The following is a 19,850-nucleotide window of genomic DNA, read 5'->3' as shown; positions in this document are numbered from 1 at the left end:
TCAAAATTAAACTCAAAAGTCAAAACATATAAAAGAATAGGTTTTGAATTTACTTGCTGATCTTGATCTTGGTTTAGTTGTAACGAAAGTCATGCAAAAAATGAGGATGGTGCAAGATTATCTTGTAAAATGTAAAAGACAATTGCCACAATAATAGATCTGGAGTTTCTGTGGGCTGGTTTTCTTTAGAGTAGTTTGTTCTAACACCCAAAATGTAGTGCAAAGATGCATCTATCATCTAATTAAGGTGCTGGTTTTGTTTAGTTAAAATTTGTACCACTGGACACTAAAGTATAGAGCAATACATGTTTTCTTTTATTTTTTTTAACAAAATTACACGTAGTTCTTTACTGTAGACAATCCCATTGTGGGCTTGTAGTTGTAAGAGTATGAGAATCTCTTTCAACTTTATCAAAATCCATGTATATTAAAATTTTAAAATATACTTCAAATCCAAGTATATTTCAAAGATTATAAAAAAAAAAAAAAAAACACATTGTGGGCCTATTTGAATTTCGCGAAGAAATCCCTCTTAACCTTGCATTTCATTTTATGTATTCCAACAAAATTAAATTTAAACACACAAATAGTATGGTCAGACCTACATTCATTACGTGTGTATTTCATGAAAATCACGTCAAGTAGTGTAAAAGAAGCAAAAACAATCTTAAGTTAACTTGTGTCTCCACTCATTCATTTCTAGACACAGATTAATTAAGGGTATTTATGGTGTAACGTAGTTCAATTTTTGACTTAAAAATTACCAAAAACAAACAAGAAAATTAAATTTGATTTAGTTTAAATGTATTATATAATTCAAACCAATCTTTTACAGTTTTAAAATTTTATTATTTAAAAATCATCTAAATATATATAATATTATGTTATTTATTAAGACTTGTAAGTCAAAAATAAAATTTTAAATATATAAATACTAAAATTTTCAATCACTCAATGTGTTTATTACCGATTTTTATTATAATGAAAATATTTTCGTAATACAATTTTAATTATCATATTCAATATATATTTATCTTATATATATATATATATAATTTGACACTTAAAATAAAATTATTTTCAAATGTTATAAATGATTTATAATGTCTTGTTTTAAAATTCAATTTAATAGTTTATAACTTTATAAATTACCCTTTAAATTAATATATTTGGGGGGGGGGGGGGGGGGGGGGGAGTCTTTTATTAGCTTACAATTTTATAAAACATTTTTTATGTTATGAATAAATGTCGTATATTTGTACTATACATTTGAAAAAATATATATTTATACATAAATGTGATTTAGTTTGGATCGATTCCACAAATCAAACTGAACTGTTAGTTTATCATTTTTCATCTATTTTTGATTTTTTGAATCTATTTTCAATTTTTCATTTAAAATGGTTTGATTTTCAACACCCCTTGTAACCAACAACCAAAACATAGTCACGTCATCATAAAAAAACCAGAAGCAACAAAATGTTGCTTTTTTTTAACCAGAATCAGGCTGTTTTTAAAGCGCAGCCATTCCTAACAAGAAACAGCCAACTATGAGTGTTGCTTTGGGACCACATGTCAAACATTTGGATAATTTTGGTCCAAACTGAAATTGTTACTCGGAAATTGATACTGACAATATCTTCAATATTTATTCCAAGACGAATAAGGATATTTTCTCTTATTTTACTTTAGTTTTTCTATTTTCTCTTGCTTTACTAAAATTATTTCATTTTAATGATAAAAGAATATATCTAATTCCCTCCTTGTTGAAAATCAAGAGAAGAATGTTTGCAATTAAATCAATCACTTTACAAAAACCAAGCAAAAAAGAGAAGAATATGCAATTAAATTAGTTCACTGTGTGAATTGATGATTCTCTTTGGAAGACAATTTGCTCAGGTATCAATCTTTCAAACAAGTACACTGTACAAAAAAGACCAAAAGCCATCAAGAGAAAAATGTGCAACTAAATTAGTTGCCTGCATAGAAAACTGAAGATCATTCATTCAGAGAAGCGGGGTAAGGAATAAAAAAAATATTTATTATTCACTTCACAATTCAATCTTCAATCAACAAATAATATTTGGAAACTTAGTTAAGGCAGGAGGAGGAGTAGGTGCTGCTCATATCGCTCCATGATGATAAGCTGCACTTGATTTTCTTGTGATTATGAAACTTGGGTTCTCTAGGTATAGTTGGACTCTTCATTGACCTTGAGCATATACAAAATAACTAATATGAGACAGACATTCAATAGAGAGAAGAGAACACATTGATCATTGAATTAATCAATCCTTACCTCCTTGGCATAAAAGGTCTATCAAAATATGGCATGGGTTGTGCTTTTGGAATGAGTTCCTTCCTCAACCTTCTTACTTCTTCCTCTTCGGCCAACTTCAGTAGAGTAACATACAAGAAGTCAGTGATTATTATTTAATGAAAGGAAGCATTGTAAAATCAGAGCAGTAATATCTGGATATTAATAGTGCACCTTCTGTTGTCTCTCCTTTTCTAATTTGTATTGCTCTATTAAGTTCAACTTTTCTGCCACCTGCATGATTTAACATTCATCAAATCTTGTTTCCATTTCCTACAATCCCGCTCTTCCAAAAATGAAAGAATCCAGATTGACAAGTCTACAATATCAGCTGCTAAAATTATCCCTAGGACCTTTAAGTACAAGTACTTGGGCAAAACTAAGAAAAACAATGTCACAATAAAAGACATAATATGAAATAACAAGAACATCAATAATGAGAAAAAAATGAGATTTGAAAGAGGCACCTGATGGTCAAACTCAGCGCGATCTTGTGCCCGCACATCACTGTGAAGTTTCAGGTCAATAGGCCTAGTAATTTCTTTCACTGGAGGTTTTACCAAGCACTGAAAATAGTAGCAAAAGAATCCCAAGTAATCAATAACCAAATGGGGACAAATATGTCATTGGATTATGAGTTTTTGTGTTCCACAATCATAGCAGCAAAGAATGCCTTGCAATCAATTATAGCAATTGCAAACATAACCACATTGGATCAAATATGTCATTGGATTAATGAGTTTTTGCGTTTTGGATCACATAGTAGCAATGAAATAGTAACACCAAAGAATGCCTAGTAATAATTATAGCAAATGCAAACATAACCACATGGGACAAAATGTGTGATTCGATTAATGAGTTTCAGTGTTTTGGAGCACAAACAGTCAAACATGGTCATAAGCTGTGCAAACAGATAACTTTCATTCCACAGCAAAACGAACTTACCTCTGGTTCATCTGTTGTCCAAGGAAGACCTTGTGCAACAGGTATCCTTTGCTTCTCTTCTTCTGCTGACATCTCTTGTATCTTCTTTACAAATTCCTCATCTTTTAACTTTCCCCTTTGCTGCATTGACATTCCATTAGAAATGTTACTATCTAAATTGTTTGGAAGAAATAATAAAATAAAAATAAAAATGAACATTAAAATTATCAAATCTATCTATCAATTGCCAGCAATTACCTCAGTTCTTAGCTTGAATGGCTTCTGGCTGGTGACTTTCTGCTGCTGCTGCTTTTTCCACCTCCTTCTCCGTAAAGTGCTTGATGATTCCAGACTCTGAAATAAATCGTTCAATTAAAATCAATACTCTAATTGATAAATATCATTAAAATCAATACTCTTATGAAAAAGTAACTGTTATTCAAGTCTTACATTTCTCCTGCTTCTTCTACCCCCAGTAGAAGTCCTGCTATACACACTGCAACGCATAAAAAGTTACCAAACATCAATACAACACTGAAATTAACGCTATCAAGGAAAATTAATCGATAAAAATCATATATTAATGTGTTTTGGATCGTATTGTATGTTCATAAAAACTTATAATTGAACGAGTACATAATCTATGCACTAATAATCCAATCACAAACAGCAAGTAAGTTTGTTGAATTTTACAAAACTCATTCAAGGAGTCATCGCAACATAATTTCTGATTAGCTTAGAGTGTAAAAATTACTCTAGACTAACTAACTTATGACTCATACCAACAATAATTGTACAAAGAAATTAAACTCTAATAAAACATAACTTAGATGCAGTTTCTTAGATACTCAATACTTTGCAAGGAGGCAATCGTGTTGGAATCAGATAGGACTACTTGTATTCTCCATTGGAGTCAATCCTATTAGAGTCTTATAGGACTACTATGGGCGGGAAAACCCTCCCTCCCTACAAATATTGGAATTAAAGTCTAACAGTATAGGTTAGAGAACAATACCAGAAGAACTAATGTTCTGCATGCAAGTTATGTTAACCAAAATGACATTACAAAAAAGCAAATAAAAAAGTTGTTTTTATCTGAAAAGTGAATCCTAACCTTGCACGGCTGCTGTCCCAGGAAGAGGAAACGGATGCCCCAGGATCCAAGCCAAGGTTTTGTGATGTGAGGACACAATTTGAGTTTGGTGGGCAAAACGAAGCCTCAGATGGTGTTGTTTGCAACCCTGGCAGTGCCCATTTCCCCACCTTGTTGTTATCCTTCTCTTGAGACTCCTCATCTTCCTTCTCTGCAGGAATAGTCAAAAGCTTCTCAAAAGCCTTCACCAAATGCATTACCTTCCCAGACCCACTTTGTGGAACACTCTTCCTCGCCGCTTCCATCACCCTCTCCCTCCTACGCTTCACCACCACATCACCCTTTCCCAATCCTCCTTCTTTTTCTTCTTCCTCGGTCTCTGAAACCCCTTCATCGTCATCATCATCATCATCACCACCGTCATCTTCATTCTTGAAAAACTCTTCCTGGGACTTTCTCAGGTTGTTGTAAGCCACACAAACACACTTGTCGCTGTTCTTGTTTGCACCATCCCTTCCCTTGCACTTGCAAGGCCCTGCACCCTCCTTCTCTTTCTTCTTCTTTGCCACGACGAACTTCCTCTGGCGGATCTTGTTCTGAGGGGAATAGTAGCAGCTAACAACCGCGTTGGGTTTCTTGGAGTTTGATCTGGCGAGAGGGGAAGAGGAAGAGGAAAAAGAACAAGAGGGTTTGGGAACAGGGCTCTGTTTGTTAGGGTCGAAATTCTCGAGGTTTTTGGATGGTTCTTGAGACTTGGATCGAGAGCCACGTGGCGTCGGCGATGCTACGGCGGCCATCGGAAAATGGGGGTGCTTCGATCGGAGAAAGGAAGAGAAAGAGTTGTTTAATGTGTGACAGAGAAAGTTTGTGTGAAGAGAGAAAGAAAAGGGGGAAACAAATTGGAACGTTACTTCAGGCTCCCTTCTAACGGCTATTTTTCCTGTTTCTTCTTTCTCTCTCTGCTTTTATTTATTATTTTATTTAATTTCTATCATTTTGTTTTTGACCGTTGAATTATCATGCGTTGCTCCGATTATTATTAAATGCCTAAATCACTCATATACACTATTGCAAATTAGATATTTATTATTTTCGCCTAAAAGTTTTTTTTTTTCTTTTTTCATGCAAGAAACTTTTTTACTTTTTTACATAACTCCTTTTCTCATTACCTTTTTTTTTTTCTTTCTATCAATCAATTTTTTAAAATTTTTATGAATATAATTTATGTAATATTTTAAAATTGATAATTAAATATCAATATAAATATATTTTTATCCATAAATATTGTGCACATGTAAAATAGAATAAACATTTCTCTTATAAATTTGTGAGTAAATATTTTTAACCATAAGTTGAATAACATTTTTTTCTTCATATTTTTTTTTAAAAAATTAAATCAATATTTCTTTTTTACAAATTTGATTATTCATTATGTATTGATTTTTATTCATCTATTATCTTAAGATTCACTATTTTACAAAATATTGATGTAATTAATACTTTAATACACAGTCACGTCAAGAGTCAAGACATCCATAGTAACATGACATTGTAACCAAAACAACATTAGAAACATGACATCCTATTCATCTATTGAGTGTATTGTTTCGCCAATATTTTCGTTGAATAACAAATATTAAGTTCACAAATGAATTAAAGTTCTACTGTTAAAATAGTGAGAATTAAATTTACTAAAACAAATTGAGATACGAGCATTATAAAAATGAAAAAAAAAATCAAAATGGATAGGCAAAAATATAATTTGATAAATAAAATATCATTCGGGAATCTTTTACTCTTAATTGAATTGTTAATTATTTTCTTGGAAATTATATTTTTCAAATAGGAATTATGAAAATAATTATAAATAGTTTTATTTATTAGTTTACTTTAACATATATATATATATAGTTAATTGACATGATATAGTTTTGTGATTTTACGATTAATCACTTTGGAAAAAAATTATTTTCCCACCTATAAAAATAGGAAAATTTTACAAATTGTTTAGGAATTATTTATGATAAGAAAATATTTATTCTGTTCTGAAAATTTTTATCCTCATGCCATTTTTCTTGGTAAAACATTATGTTCCTGTGTTAGGATACACACTTCAATTATTCTTGTTGTAGCGGGTCGGGTCCGGGGTCTAGGTCTTCTCGTCCTTCTCCGAGTAGTCCGAAGTGAGGGGGGTGCCTGCAAAGACACTCCAACGCTAAAGTAAGTGCTCAGCGTATTAAATGCGATAGTTAAAAAGTTAGTTACATACCTCGTTGGGGTCCTATTTATAGTGGTTCTTATTGGGCCGCGATTAGGGATTGGGCCCCGGAAAATTAGGGAGCTAATCCGATGCATTATGTTAATTACGTTCTCCATAATCATCCTGGCGGAGGCGCTGAGCTTGGCCGACCACACCGACGTGTTTTATTCACTTTAAGAGTGGTCGGCGGGCTCGAGTATTCGGTCTAAGCGTTCACGGGTTCGAGTATTCGGTCTAAACGTTCACGAGTTCGGGTATTCGGCCTGGTCGGCCACCATACGGTATACATTCCTTCTACCAAATGTGACGTAAGATCTTGGGTATAATCTTAATATTCATATAAGTTAATATGAGAAATATTGTAATTTTTTAACGACTAATCTGTTTATTCTATTGGCTTGGATGTCTGAGTCATACTGAGGTCATAGTCACGGGCCGAATCTGTATTGGGCTTAGGTAAAACCTTTAGTCCATTTGCTCATCATTATGGTTTTCGTTATGGGCCAAATCCACAGGTTTTGTGTTTGGTTTGGTCCATGTATAAATCCATCGATACATTCTATAGAAATTCAGAAAAAAGGAAATTATTTAAGTAAACTTGGAACAACATTTTTTTTTAATTTAATAACGAGTTATAACTCCTTTCCAACCTTCATTCCATATGAAAGTAAAATGGTACAACATTAACATAAACATAATACTTTATTAAAAAATTTAAAACGACCTATTTTGACAAAAAAAAATGTATGACTTTCATATACGACCATATTTTATCAAAGTAGTCATCATATTTTTGTCAAGATTGTTTTTTTCAAAGAATCAAATTTTGGACAAATTAAAAGGATAGACGTAAAAAAAAAAAAAAGACAACTAAGGAATATAATATAATTTTTGGTCTAATATTATGTTATTTTGCTTTTCATTTTCTTAATTGCTACTCACGTGGGAAATGCCGTGATTTCCTTAACTTAAGACGTCAAAGACAATCTGAGGAATTATTTATTTTCTTACAATATAAAATTGAAATTGTTAAATTTTATAGCTTCAAATGTACTCAATATATTATTTATTTTCTAACCTTTCAAGCAAAGTTGATTCTTAGTTTTGAAGCTTGCGCCATCTGCTTTGATGAAAAAGCAGTTTAATTATTATGGTGATTTGGTCAATACATAAGCACATGAAAACCCTTCCATAATCACTTTCAATAATGATATTTTGAATACCATCTTTAAAAATCATTGCTTTCTTAATAATATAAAAATTATAGAGAAATTATGACGTATTCAAAAATAATGTTATGCAGATATATTAAAAAATGGAAAAGATAATTAATCTCACCTAAACAAATTAAATTAGTTGAATTTCAGTGTCATATTTAAATATCAAAGGTCTTAATATATTATTATTATTATATATAAAAAATTAACTCAATTATTTAAAATAGAACGCGTAAATTGTTATATATTTCTTTAATATCTTATTTAATTCTCATAAGTAAATAAAAATAAAATTTCCATTATAATTTAAATTCCATTATATCAATAGGAATTGAGTCCAACAGAAGAAGTAAATCTCTCAAAATATATCTATTCGGAGAAAATGTCTATATTTACTTATTTAGCATCAAAATTCTTTTTAGAGTAAATTGGATCCGAATTAGGATAGATGCAGAAAATCTAAAACAAAATTGTACTAATTTTTTTCCTTCTATCGTGACATAAAAAACAAAACCAAAATCCTTATTATATGCGAAGCACACAAAAATCACCCAGTAGAAACAAGAAATAGAAACAAGAGATGGAATACCAAAAATTAAATTAGACTATACTTGGAAGCTTGTGCTGTGTGAATGTGACTATTAACTGTTTTTTTATGAAGCAAATTATAATCTATTATTCCTTATTTTGTAAGGAAAATATGGATGTACTTTATATTGTTAACTTAGACGTAAGAGAAAAGTTAGAACTTGAAATTTTTTAAACTTGTGGTAGATGAATGACAAGATTAAGGACGTTGAAGAATTGACGGTATACATCTCGTTTTTATAACTTGATTAATGTTTACCATTTTCAATTGATTTAAACCATCTTGATTCTTGAACCATTAAATTAAAATTGAAATTAACTTATATTTTTATTCAGTTCATGTTCATCTTTGGTTTCATAATAAACTGAATTGCAAACATATTAATTAACTTTCTTATTTTATCTTCAAATAAATTTGAAATTATTTTAAACTTTAATTTATAATTTATTCTAAGTTCTGATTTATAACGAGTTTTAATGATTTGAACAAGTTTGTTTTCCTATATTCATTATATATTTTTTTTATTTAATGGGTGTTGTTTCTTAAATGAAAAACTAGGCAAGAGAAGAATTCATGTAATGGTTCAAGACTTTACTCTTATTCTACTTAATAAATCTTCATTTATTTGTCAACCAACGAAAAACATAAAACAAAGACCGTAATTAATTCAATCCAAACTAAAAAATAAAATATTTTTAGTCTTAAACTCTTGAAAATTTTGATTTTTAGTATTTAAACAAAATTTTTACTAATTTTAATCTCTAATTTTTGTGGATTTTCACTTTTAATTCTTAAATTTTCTTTTTGCATTAACATTTATAGTCTCTAGCATTAAAAAATGTGTTTATGGAAAGAAATTTAAGGAATTAAAATTAAATAAAATTTGTCAAGCGACTAAAAATAAAAATTAATAAAAAAAATTAAGGACTAAAAATATATATAATCCAATGGTCATTAATGCAAGTAGATCAACACTTATTCTCCTTAAATAAGAAATAAAGTTTGATCTCCAACTTTAACACAAAATTATAATTGAAAATATTGTTCTACCCTATAAAGAAGATCCAATAAAAAGTTATGCTCTTTTTATAAAAACAAAACTTAAGAAAAATGATATATATTACATTAGTTCAAAATTAATATTTTTATGTAACCGATATAAATTAACAAAAGATTTCTTATAAGATGCTCTTTTTCTTCAAAGTGAATAAAAATTAAATTATAAACACCCTTGAAGTTGACTAAGTTTCGAGTTTTAGTACTTATTTATTTTTATGATCAGTTAGTAGCTTTTACCCAAAGTTCTTATAATCCATTATCAATCCAACACTTGAACCGCACACTCTTTACGTCTAATGCATATTCTTTCATTCCCTTGCACGCGGTACAACTAATACAATGTATTGTAGCCAACGCGGGAATTTTTTAGTGCGTGTTTGCATTGGAGTTCGTGAAAAATTACGTTCAATTGAAAACAACAAATAATAGCTTTCACCTAAAATTATTGTTCGACGTGGAGAGAAGACAAAATTGATTTACAAAATGGAAACCAAACACCACTTAATTTACAACTCAAACAGAAACCATATTTTTAATATAGACACAGAAAAGTTATTTACAAAACCAAAAACAACAAACTAAACTCATACATATAATGATGAGAAGTGGTTATCGTACTTATAATAAAGATATATTCCAATAAATTAATAATTAGGCATGAATATTGTGAGATATGTAGTAGGTGGTGAGTGGTGACATAACGCAGCTTTAAGAAAGAATGTTCATAAGTCAAATTAATTTGAATTTAAATAAAATTTCAATCCAAATGGATTGATTATATTTAATTGATTGAAATGGAAATATGTGGAAATGAAATGAGCCCATGACCCATCCGATGCTTGAAGTTGACGGAGAATAAGGAATGGAGGCAAAACGCGTGGAATAAGCTGTAAATCCCTCTTTGCCAGTTGCGTTTCAAGGAAAACAAACCATCAACCCATGCCCATTTCTTTAAACTCACTTCAACTTCCACTTTTACCCTTTTTCATAACAACAATTCAAACAAATTTAACTAGTACAATATATATATATATGGGAGATATTTCTTTTTGGTTCATTACTCAATAATATTCCCTTTCAGCACATACATGATACATTCATTTTCCAATATAATAGGTTTAGATCTTTCTGTCAATTAAATAGTACCTGCTGTTAAAATGATGTTTTGAAGAAGTAATTTTTTCCTAAATTAATCCTAATTAAGCATGTGATATCAGTAGTTATTATATGGTATTTAATGTGCATTTATTTCAGTGTTTTTTAGTTTCTCTGAGATGAATATTTAATTAAAAAAAAAAATAGAAAGGTTGTGAACACCGACCGTAAGCGTGTCCATTTTAGTAATAACATGTTGGGAAGGTGGATTTTCGTTGGGTATATATAACCTTTGTAACACTCTTCTTCCATATAACACGATTTTCTTCTCTCTCTCCCTTAGTCAAAGGGATTCATCGTTCTTCTCCGAAGGTGAAATTCCAACACTTCCATTTCTTGTTTTTGCTTTGTATCATGTCAAATTTTTTGCTTTTTTTGTGTTGTATCGCGCATTCATGCTTTGAATATTAGTATTTCTTTTTTTGTGTGTGGTGGTGGAGTTTTGCTTCTTGTTATTAATGCTTGTTTCTTGTGGTTGGTGGGTTTGGTTCTGATTTGTATGAAAGTGAGACGGATCTGTGGCAATTTCACTTTGTTATGTTGTTTTCTGTTCAATTTCGATGCTTTTGTGGGATTTTGGTTGTCAACTTGTTTTGAAGTAAATTGACTGTGGATCTGTCGGGATTAGTGGGTTTTGGGATTGAAATCACATGCATTTAGCTCATGGTTCTGCACTTGGTGCTAGATCCGCTTTGATATGAGTGGTCAACTTACACTCATGTTGAAGCTTCATCATCAAATCATCAACGTTTGCATGCGTGTGTTAGATCTGGTTTCTTATAAGCTCTTGTATAGCTCCCTGTTTGATATGTGTCATAACTTTCATCTGTTGGATAGATCTTCCACCCCCGCTTAGTCTGATTTCCTTTTTCTGATATACAACAGTTAACATGATGTTGATTCCAACATGTTGGGAATGCGTACTTGTTGCTTTTCCTTGTTGGAACTATTGTAACATGCAGTTCTGTTGGCCATTCGTGGCCAGGTCTTGCTATCATGTCTCAAAATTAAGTGAATCTACCATTTGAACTCATTGAAATTTAATGGAACCTTCTTGCTGTAGAAGTTTTGGCCTATTCCTAATGTATATTGTTTGTTAATATAATATTGGTTTCATTACCTTTTTGGTCTTATAGTTTCATTAACTTTACTTTTAATCCATTTGATTAAAAATATTCTATTTTAGTCCATATATATACCATTTTGTTTCTTTAGCTCCTATAGTTTTACAAGTTTTACTTTTTAGTTCTTGAAATAGACAACAGAGACTATAAGGACCCAAAAATGGTATGTATAGGGACTAACATGGAACCTTTTAATTATATCGACTAAAAGGTGAAGAAGTTTATGAAACTATAGGAACTAAAAGAATAATTAAATCTATAATATTTCTTTGAACTCATTAAGACAAAGCATCTACAGTCGTGTGTCTCCTTTGTTCTCCAAGATGATAATAGTTGCAATTTGCAAAATCTAGTCATTTCTATATTATGTTGTGTTAATGCTATTTTGCAAAATGATAGTCGTATAAGATAAAATTGGCTTCTGTTGCAAGCAAGCGTTCTTACTGATCTGTTTGAACCATGATTTGGATAGGTTATTCAGAAAAGCAAAATGGTGAAGATTTGCTGCATTGGTGCTGGATATGTGGGAGGTCCTACAATGGCAGTCATTGCACTTAAGTGCCCATCCATTGAAGTGGCTGTTGTTGATATCTCTAAATCCCGCATTGCAGCCTGGAACAGTGACCAGCTTCCTATCTATGAACCTGGCCTTGATGGTGTTGTAAAGCAATGCCGTGGCAGGAACCTATTCTTTAGCACTGATGTTGAGAAGCACGTCTTTGAGGCTGACATAGTGTTTGTCTCTGTCAACACCCCAACTAAAACTCAGGGTCTTGGAGCTGGCAAAGCAGCAGATTTGACATATTGGGAAAGTGCTGCTCGCATGATTGCTGATGTCTCAAAGTCCGACAAGATCGTTGTAGAGAAATCCACAGTCCCGGTCAAAACCGCTGAGGCCATAGAAAAAATTCTGACCCACAATAGCAAGGGAATCAAATTCCAGATTCTGTCGAACCCGGAATTCCTTGCTGAGGGAACTGCAATCCAAGATCTTTTCAACCCAGACCGGGTTCTTATCGGAGGAAGGGAGACCCCAGAGGGCCAAAAAGCTATTCAAGCACTGAAGAATGTTTACTCTCAATGGGTCCCTGAGGAAAGAATACTAACCACAAATCTCTGGTCAGCAGAACTGTCTAAGCTTGCTGCCAATGCCTTCTTGGCCCAAAGGATTTCATCTGTTAACGCCATGTCAGCTCTTTGTGAGGCTACTGGGGCAAATGTTCAACAGGTGTCTTATTCTGTTGGTACAGACTCAAGAATTGGACCCAAGTTCCTCAATGCTAGTGTTGGTTTTGGTGGATCCTGCTTCCAGAAGGATATCTTGAACCTTGTCTACATCTGTGAGTGCAATGGCCTTCCTGAGGTGGCAGAATATTGGAAACAAGTTATCAAGATCAATGATTACCAGAAGAGCCGTTTTGTGAACCGTGTGGTGTCATCGATGTTCAACACAGTTTCAAACAAGAAGATTGCTATTCTGGGGTTTGCCTTCAAGAAAGACACTGGGGACACAAGGGAGACCCCAGCCATTGATGTGTGCCAAGGGCTACTTGGTGACAAGGCCAATTTGAGCATATACGACCCACAAGTTACTGAGGACCAAATCCAAAGGGATCTGTCCATGAACAAGTTTGATTGGGACCATCCTATTCACCTGCAGCCGACAAGTCCCACCACTGTGAAGAAAGTGAGTGTGGTTTGGGATGCATATGAAGCAACAAAGGATGCACATGGCCTTTGCATTCTGACCGAGTGGGATGAGTTCAAGACTCTTGATTACCAGAAGATATTTGAGAACATGCAAAAACCAGCATTTGTTTTTGATGGCAGAAACATTGTGGATGCTGATAAGTTAAGGGAGATTGGCTTCATAGTTTACGCAATTGGTAAGCCACTGGATCCATGGCTTAAAGACATGCCTGCTGTCGCATAAGATAAGATCATTGAGCAACTACACTGCAACATCAGACAAGTATTGAGGCAGCCAGTTTGATTCTTTATTATTTTTTGTAAGAGTTTTTCTTTTACTCCTTAACTTTCTCATAATAGTTGACATAAATGGTGGGGAAGTAGGGAGTCACTATGTTCTTCTCTGCTTTGTGCTCCACTCTGTTATGAATGTACTAGGAAAACTTGTTATGTTTGATTAATCATTCTCTTAATATCATATTTGCGAAAGTTTTGTAATTTTACAAGAAACATTTGAGTCTAACGGTTCAAAGGAAAATAAGGTGGCAAGAAGGGCGCAACATCTGAATCCATTTTTAAATAAAATTTGATTTGTATTAATAATCAATATTCCTTTAATTAATTATGTACTTTTGAAACAAGTTTACTTTGACAAAGCTGCATAATTCCTTTATTGAAGAGTGTTGTAAGATGCCTTTGTAAAAAGGACATCTGAAGCATAAAACTTGGGCTTAAAGCATTTCACGTTCTTAGTAATACCCTCTGCCAAGTAGAGTGCTGGACGAAGATAATAAATGAAAATTAATTTGATAAGAAATAGATAAAAGATAGAATGGAATAGAGTGAAATTTATAGTTGATTGGCGAGTGAAATAAGGGGAGAAATAGAAGTGAATTAATATTTTAAAATTATATTTTAGTAAGTTAGATTTTATGTAAAAAATTAATAATATATAAAATTAGTATTTTATCCTTACGTTTATTAACTACATAATGTATTAAGGTGATAATCTATTGGAATATGGTAAATGTGTTGGTCCATTCTTCATATATATAATGTAATACAATTATAGTATATTGTAATATGATGAAATATTATAAACAAACATATTCAAATATAGTTGAACATAAAGGGATATACATGACTATATTTAAATCTACTTTCTTTCTTGCCCAACCCACCTGAGGGACAGTTTATGCTTTTACGAGCTAATTTTTGGTGGGTTTTCCCTTTGTTCACCATCCTTGCCCGAATCTGTACTAAATATGGCCTACCCTTTCACTTGTCCAGCCCATTTTTCCTTTGTTCATCATCCTTGCCCAAAATTGCACCAAACCTAGCCTAGTTTGTATCTTGCCCAACCCACCCGAGGGACGGTTTATGCTCTTACGAGCTGATTTTTTGTGGGTTTTCCCTTTGTTCACCATCCTTGCTTGAATTTGCACCAAATATGGCCTACCCTTTCTCTTGTCCAACCAATTTTCCCTTTGTTCATAATCCTTGCCCAAAATTGCACCAAACCTAGTCTACTTTTTTCTTGCCCAGCCCACCCCAAGGACGGTTTATGCTCTTAGGATCTAATTTATCGTGGGTTTTCCCTTTGTTTACCACACAAGACTTGGCCACATTCAACCCACACAAGACTTGGCCACATTCAACCCACAGATGACTTGAGTATCATGAACCCACCACCAATAACCACACAAGTATTGGCGTCAACATGAACCCACCGACCATAACCCACATGACTTGGGGGCACCATCAACCTGCCAACAGTAACACACAACACTTGTGTACCAATAAATCACATGACCTGGGGGCACCACCAACCCACCAGCCATAATGACCCACATGACTTGAGGCCACCATCAACCCACCAATAGTTACACAGCACTTGCGTACAAATAATCCGCACAAGAGTTGGGGCCACCATCAAAATCCACCAACAATAACACAACACCTGGGTACCAATAATCCATACAAGACTTGGGGGCAGCATCAATCCAAAAACAATCTATCACATGACTTGGGACACCGTCAAGGCACCAGTAATAACACACATGACTTGGGGGAACCATCAACAGACCAACAATAACTCACATGACTTGTGGAAGTCATCAACCCACCAATAATAACTCAAATGACTTGGGACACCATCAACAAAACAGTAATAACACATGACTTGGGCACACCAACAATCCACCAAAGACTTAGGCAACAAACACGTGCCGCCAATCGTATAGTCATGTCCCTTCACAAAAAAAATTGCAACCTCAATATTAGGACATGCAAGTAACTTAGATATTATTTTAGGTGGGAGAGACGAATCAGAGCGACAAGGGCTGAATCTCAGTGGATCGTGGCAGCAAGGCCACTCTGCCACTTACAATACCCCGTCGCGTATTTAAGTCGTCTGCAAAGGATTCTACCCGTCGCTCGATGGGAATTGCGCTTCAAGGCGTCTCGCATGGCTGATCAGCCTTACGGAACATATTCAAATGTCATACATAATAATGGTGTTTATGCAAAACGTTTGAATATGATATACAATAAATATGATCATAATGGAATATAATTGAGCATAATCAAATATGGTTTATTTCATATTTGAAGAAGAAACACAATAAAGATATTCATAATAGAATATAGTTGAGCATAATCAAATATGGTTTGTTTCGTTTGGAATCATAACCGGTTATATTCATACCAAATCCTATCTTTCACCTATAAATGTGTAACTTTATCATACATAAATCTAGATTTATATATTTATTACAAGAATAAACTATATATATATATATATATATATATATATATATATATATATATATATATATATATATATATATATATATATATATATATCTTCAAACACTTGAGAAAGAAGGAGATGGGTAGTTTAAAGAGACAGGAGGGTACTAAAATTTTTAAACTAAAATCCACTTTAATTTCCCCAATTTTTATGATAAGTATTATGGATGAGAGACCTATCATATATTCACTCAAAATTCATTTTTTTCACCACTACCAATCACGATTGTCTTATTTATAAACATATTCTAATCCATCCTCCTCCCCCTCAAACTCACCTTCATCATCTGTATCATGTAGAGGGTTAGTGTTGATTCAATGATTTGTTTAAACATATAAATAAGCTTTAGTTATTTTTGAATTATTCAAACATGACACATTTAGCATTTGATGAAACTCGTTTATTTAATTGAATAATTTTTTTTTAAATTTGAGACTTAATATATTATTCAAATGAGTAAAGTTCAAATTTTACTAACTCAACATTAATCTTAAATATAAGATTAAACTATATTATTCAAATGAGTATAGCTCAAATTTTATGAATTTAACATTAATCACTATTTATTATTTTTATGAGTATGTTTTTTTTTTCTTTCCAAAAGATGTTTTTTTTTAATAAAAATAAGTATTTTTTTTTAATTTTTTTGTGTTGTCTATTTTTTTTTTAAATAAGAGGCTCTTTACTTTTTTTAAGAAGCATCAAACAACACATATAAGTTATTAAAAAAATATTTTTTAAAATTTAAACAAACGGATTGAATAAGTCTTCTAATGACAATTAATTTTATAAAAAAATATTTTTGTTTACTATTTTATAATTTGTTAAGTTAAAATTTAGAGAGGAGAAATAATATTTAGAGAAAGTAAGTCTTTAAAAAAAGTAAGTAAATTAAAAAGAACTAAACAAGTTAAGCATTGGTGTGTGGATTAATTGACAAAATACCATTCCAAGTTAATTTGTGATCTCAAATTTGAACTTAAATGTATAACTTTAATTAATATTTGAGATGGAATATAATGACATGATAGATCACTACACTTAATATAACACAATAATTACGCAGCAAAAAACATAATTACTCAACTACACTAGAGTTCTCATGTAATAGTCACTTAGACATTCATACAATAATATATGTATGAGGTGTAGAAATCTTAAAACAATTATTGTTAATACAATTGAAAATATAAAGCTCCTCAAGTGGTTACATATAATCCTTGTAAAAATGTACAATATACATCAAATACATCCAAAAGATAAACAACACATAGGAGTTCTACATTTTCTCCCATACAAGGCCTCGAAAGGTGTCATGCTAATACTAGCATGAAAATTGTTGTTATAAGTAAACTCCACCAAATGAAAAATCTCCTCCTAACTACCAAGATGATCTAAAACACGGACTCTCAATAAATCTTTCAATGATTGAACAATCCTCTTTGACTAACCATCTGTTTGTGAGTAATAAACAAAACTCAACTTCAATTTGTCTCCAATGCTTAGTATAAACTTTGTCAAAACCTAAAAGTGAATCTTTGTACCCTATTTAAGATAATAATGAAAGACACTCTATGCAACCATACTATCTCCCTGATATATACAAATGGGTAAGCTTCTCCAATAATCACTAGTCTTCAATAATTTCACTAGTCTTCATCTCCACCCAACTCAATTCCCATTGCCTTCTTAATGTCTAACACATCTCTAGTCTTCAATAATTTCAGATCCTGCAACCATTTATCCTTCACTGCTCCAAGAACTCATTAGTAATGATAGTCATTTCATAATTAATGTGATCTTAAGTCAACTCTACAAAAAAATTCAAATATTTGAATTTCTCCACCAACTTCAACTCTTTAATCATCAACAAAGAATTGTGTGTTATCAATTTGGATCAATTTTTTATATTTAAAAAAAATTACATTATTTATCTCAAGTAAAAAATATATTCAAAATAGTGTTTTGAAATTTTGACCCTTGTGATCATTAGTATAAAATTGAGTTAATTTGGTGTAATTAGTTATTGAGTGAACCTTGATCTCTTAGGTTAACGAGTTGCTAGTAAGTTATAATTACATTTTATTATATTTGTGACAAATTAAATATATGTGCAAATTTATATATTATATAAAATTTTATATAAGACATTGATTTATAAAAATTAATCAATGATTCATGAATAACTCATGACTAACTTTATTGAGTTAATCATTAACTATTTTTTTTATGAATGAGATAGGATAAAGACTTCCAAATCCACAAATTAATTAAAATTCCTTAATGAACAATATATGTCTAGTCTTCCATATAAGTAATCAAATCAAATCAAATTAATTAGGAACCTTATTAAAAATAAAGCAATCAAATCGAAGAGAAGCCCCATATTTAACAAATTTGTTAGTCAACATATTCACTTTACTCATTACATGCATGAATGTATAGAAGTTGAAAACTGCATTCAATTCCTTAATTTCCACTAGAAGATCGATCACAATACTCCTTCATCTCCATATTTCTATCATTGATAAGGTTGATCACAATGAGGTAGATAGACTCCACCATAATGGCATCAACTTTCATGTCTTTCGCCATTTTGAAGTCATATAACATTCCCCATCACTAGTATTGATAATCGATTTAAATCTGATTCGAAAGAGAAAGCTTTAATAAAATTATCACTATCATCTCTAATAACTATCCCATAAGTAACAATAGTTTTAGAATGAAACACAACATCATCACAATTCATCATGAGAATGCCATGAGGAAGGCTCTTCCAACACCCATTACTGTGGTTTATATTTGTACTCATAATATGATCCAACACACTATAATGCTTTTTGACTTTATGGAGATCTAAAATGACAATATAAATTCCATTAACAATTTGCAAAATTGTTTTTCCAATGATTATGATAAATTGCTTCATTTCTTCTCCCCCAAATATGATAGGCAATGGCAAAAGTTTTAGACCAATTTGACAACCTTCCATAAAAAACTTTTCGCAAGTTACTTATCATTTGACTATCAAAATTTTGATCACATAAAATAAAGAGACATTCTCGTGCTACAACAACTACCAAACTTTTTTAGCTCGAACATAATCTTGCAAGTACAAATTAAATCTTACGGTATTGGTAACATAAAAAAAAATATTCACCAATGACTCATTGATTAAATAACATTACTAAAACAATTATTGGTCAAATCTTATAATATTGGTAAAAATAATAATAATTATGAATCATATAATATTTTTATTAATTTATGTGTGTTTGTGTGGGAAAATTTTTTATAACAGATAGCAATTTTACTTGTAATTAATTTTTTTGTTCATAGTATTCTTGAAAGAAAATTTTATACGGTCCAAAACTACGGTTATGAAACAAATCTCATATTATTTAATCAAATATTTATATTTAAAATTTGTAATAAAACTAAATCATGTATTTCAAGTAGAAAAAAAAAACAGCCTAAAATAATATTTAAAATTAAGTTAAACCTGACCAATAGGACCAATTTATTTGTATAGTAATCGGTTAATCCAATGTAACCATTCACGTAATGGAGCTAGGTAAAATTTAAATAAATAAATAAATAAAATTCAA

The 19,850-nt window shown here is 31.5% G+C and overlaps 2 protein-coding genes across 2 annotated transcripts; one reads left to right on the top strand and one right to left on the bottom strand.

Annotated features, from left to right (window-relative positions):
- Positions 1 to 1,823: 1,823 nt before the first annotated feature.
- LOC109802425 (microtubule-destabilizing protein 60) lies at positions 1,824 to 5,257 on the bottom strand. The gene is made up of 8 exons (XM_020363795.3): positions 4,356 to 5,257; positions 3,692 to 3,737; positions 3,500 to 3,595; positions 3,263 to 3,382; positions 2,785 to 2,883; positions 2,492 to 2,551; positions 2,300 to 2,394; positions 1,824 to 2,212 (listed from the first exon to the last, which is right to left on the bottom strand). The coding sequence occupies exons 1-8, from the start codon at positions 5,129 to 5,131 to the stop codon at positions 2,092 to 2,094; spliced, it is 1,413 nt and encodes a 470-aa protein (XP_020219384.2). The 5' UTR covers positions 5,132 to 5,257; the 3' UTR covers positions 1,824 to 2,091.
- Positions 5,258 to 10,769: 5,512 nt separating this feature from the next.
- Positions 10,770 to 13,925, top strand: LOC109802029 (UDP-glucose 6-dehydrogenase 1). The gene is made up of 2 exons (XM_020363220.3): positions 10,770 to 10,926; positions 12,211 to 13,925. The coding sequence occupies exon 2, from the start codon at positions 12,229 to 12,231 to the stop codon at positions 13,669 to 13,671; it is 1,443 nt and encodes a 480-aa protein (XP_020218809.1). The 5' UTR covers positions 10,770 to 10,926; positions 12,211 to 12,228; the 3' UTR covers positions 13,672 to 13,925.
- Positions 13,926 to 19,850: the final 5,925 nt, after the last annotated feature.

Source organism: Cajanus cajan, chromosome 4 (assembly GCF_000230855.2).
Source record: "Cajanus cajan strain Asha chromosome 4, NIPB_CcT2T_4, whole genome shotgun sequence".
Classification (NCBI taxonomy): domain Eukaryota; kingdom Viridiplantae; phylum Streptophyta; class Magnoliopsida; order Fabales; family Fabaceae; genus Cajanus; species Cajanus cajan.
The sequence above is the reverse complement of the archived record's forward strand: the minus strand, read 5'-3'. Positions and strand labels throughout refer to the sequence as shown.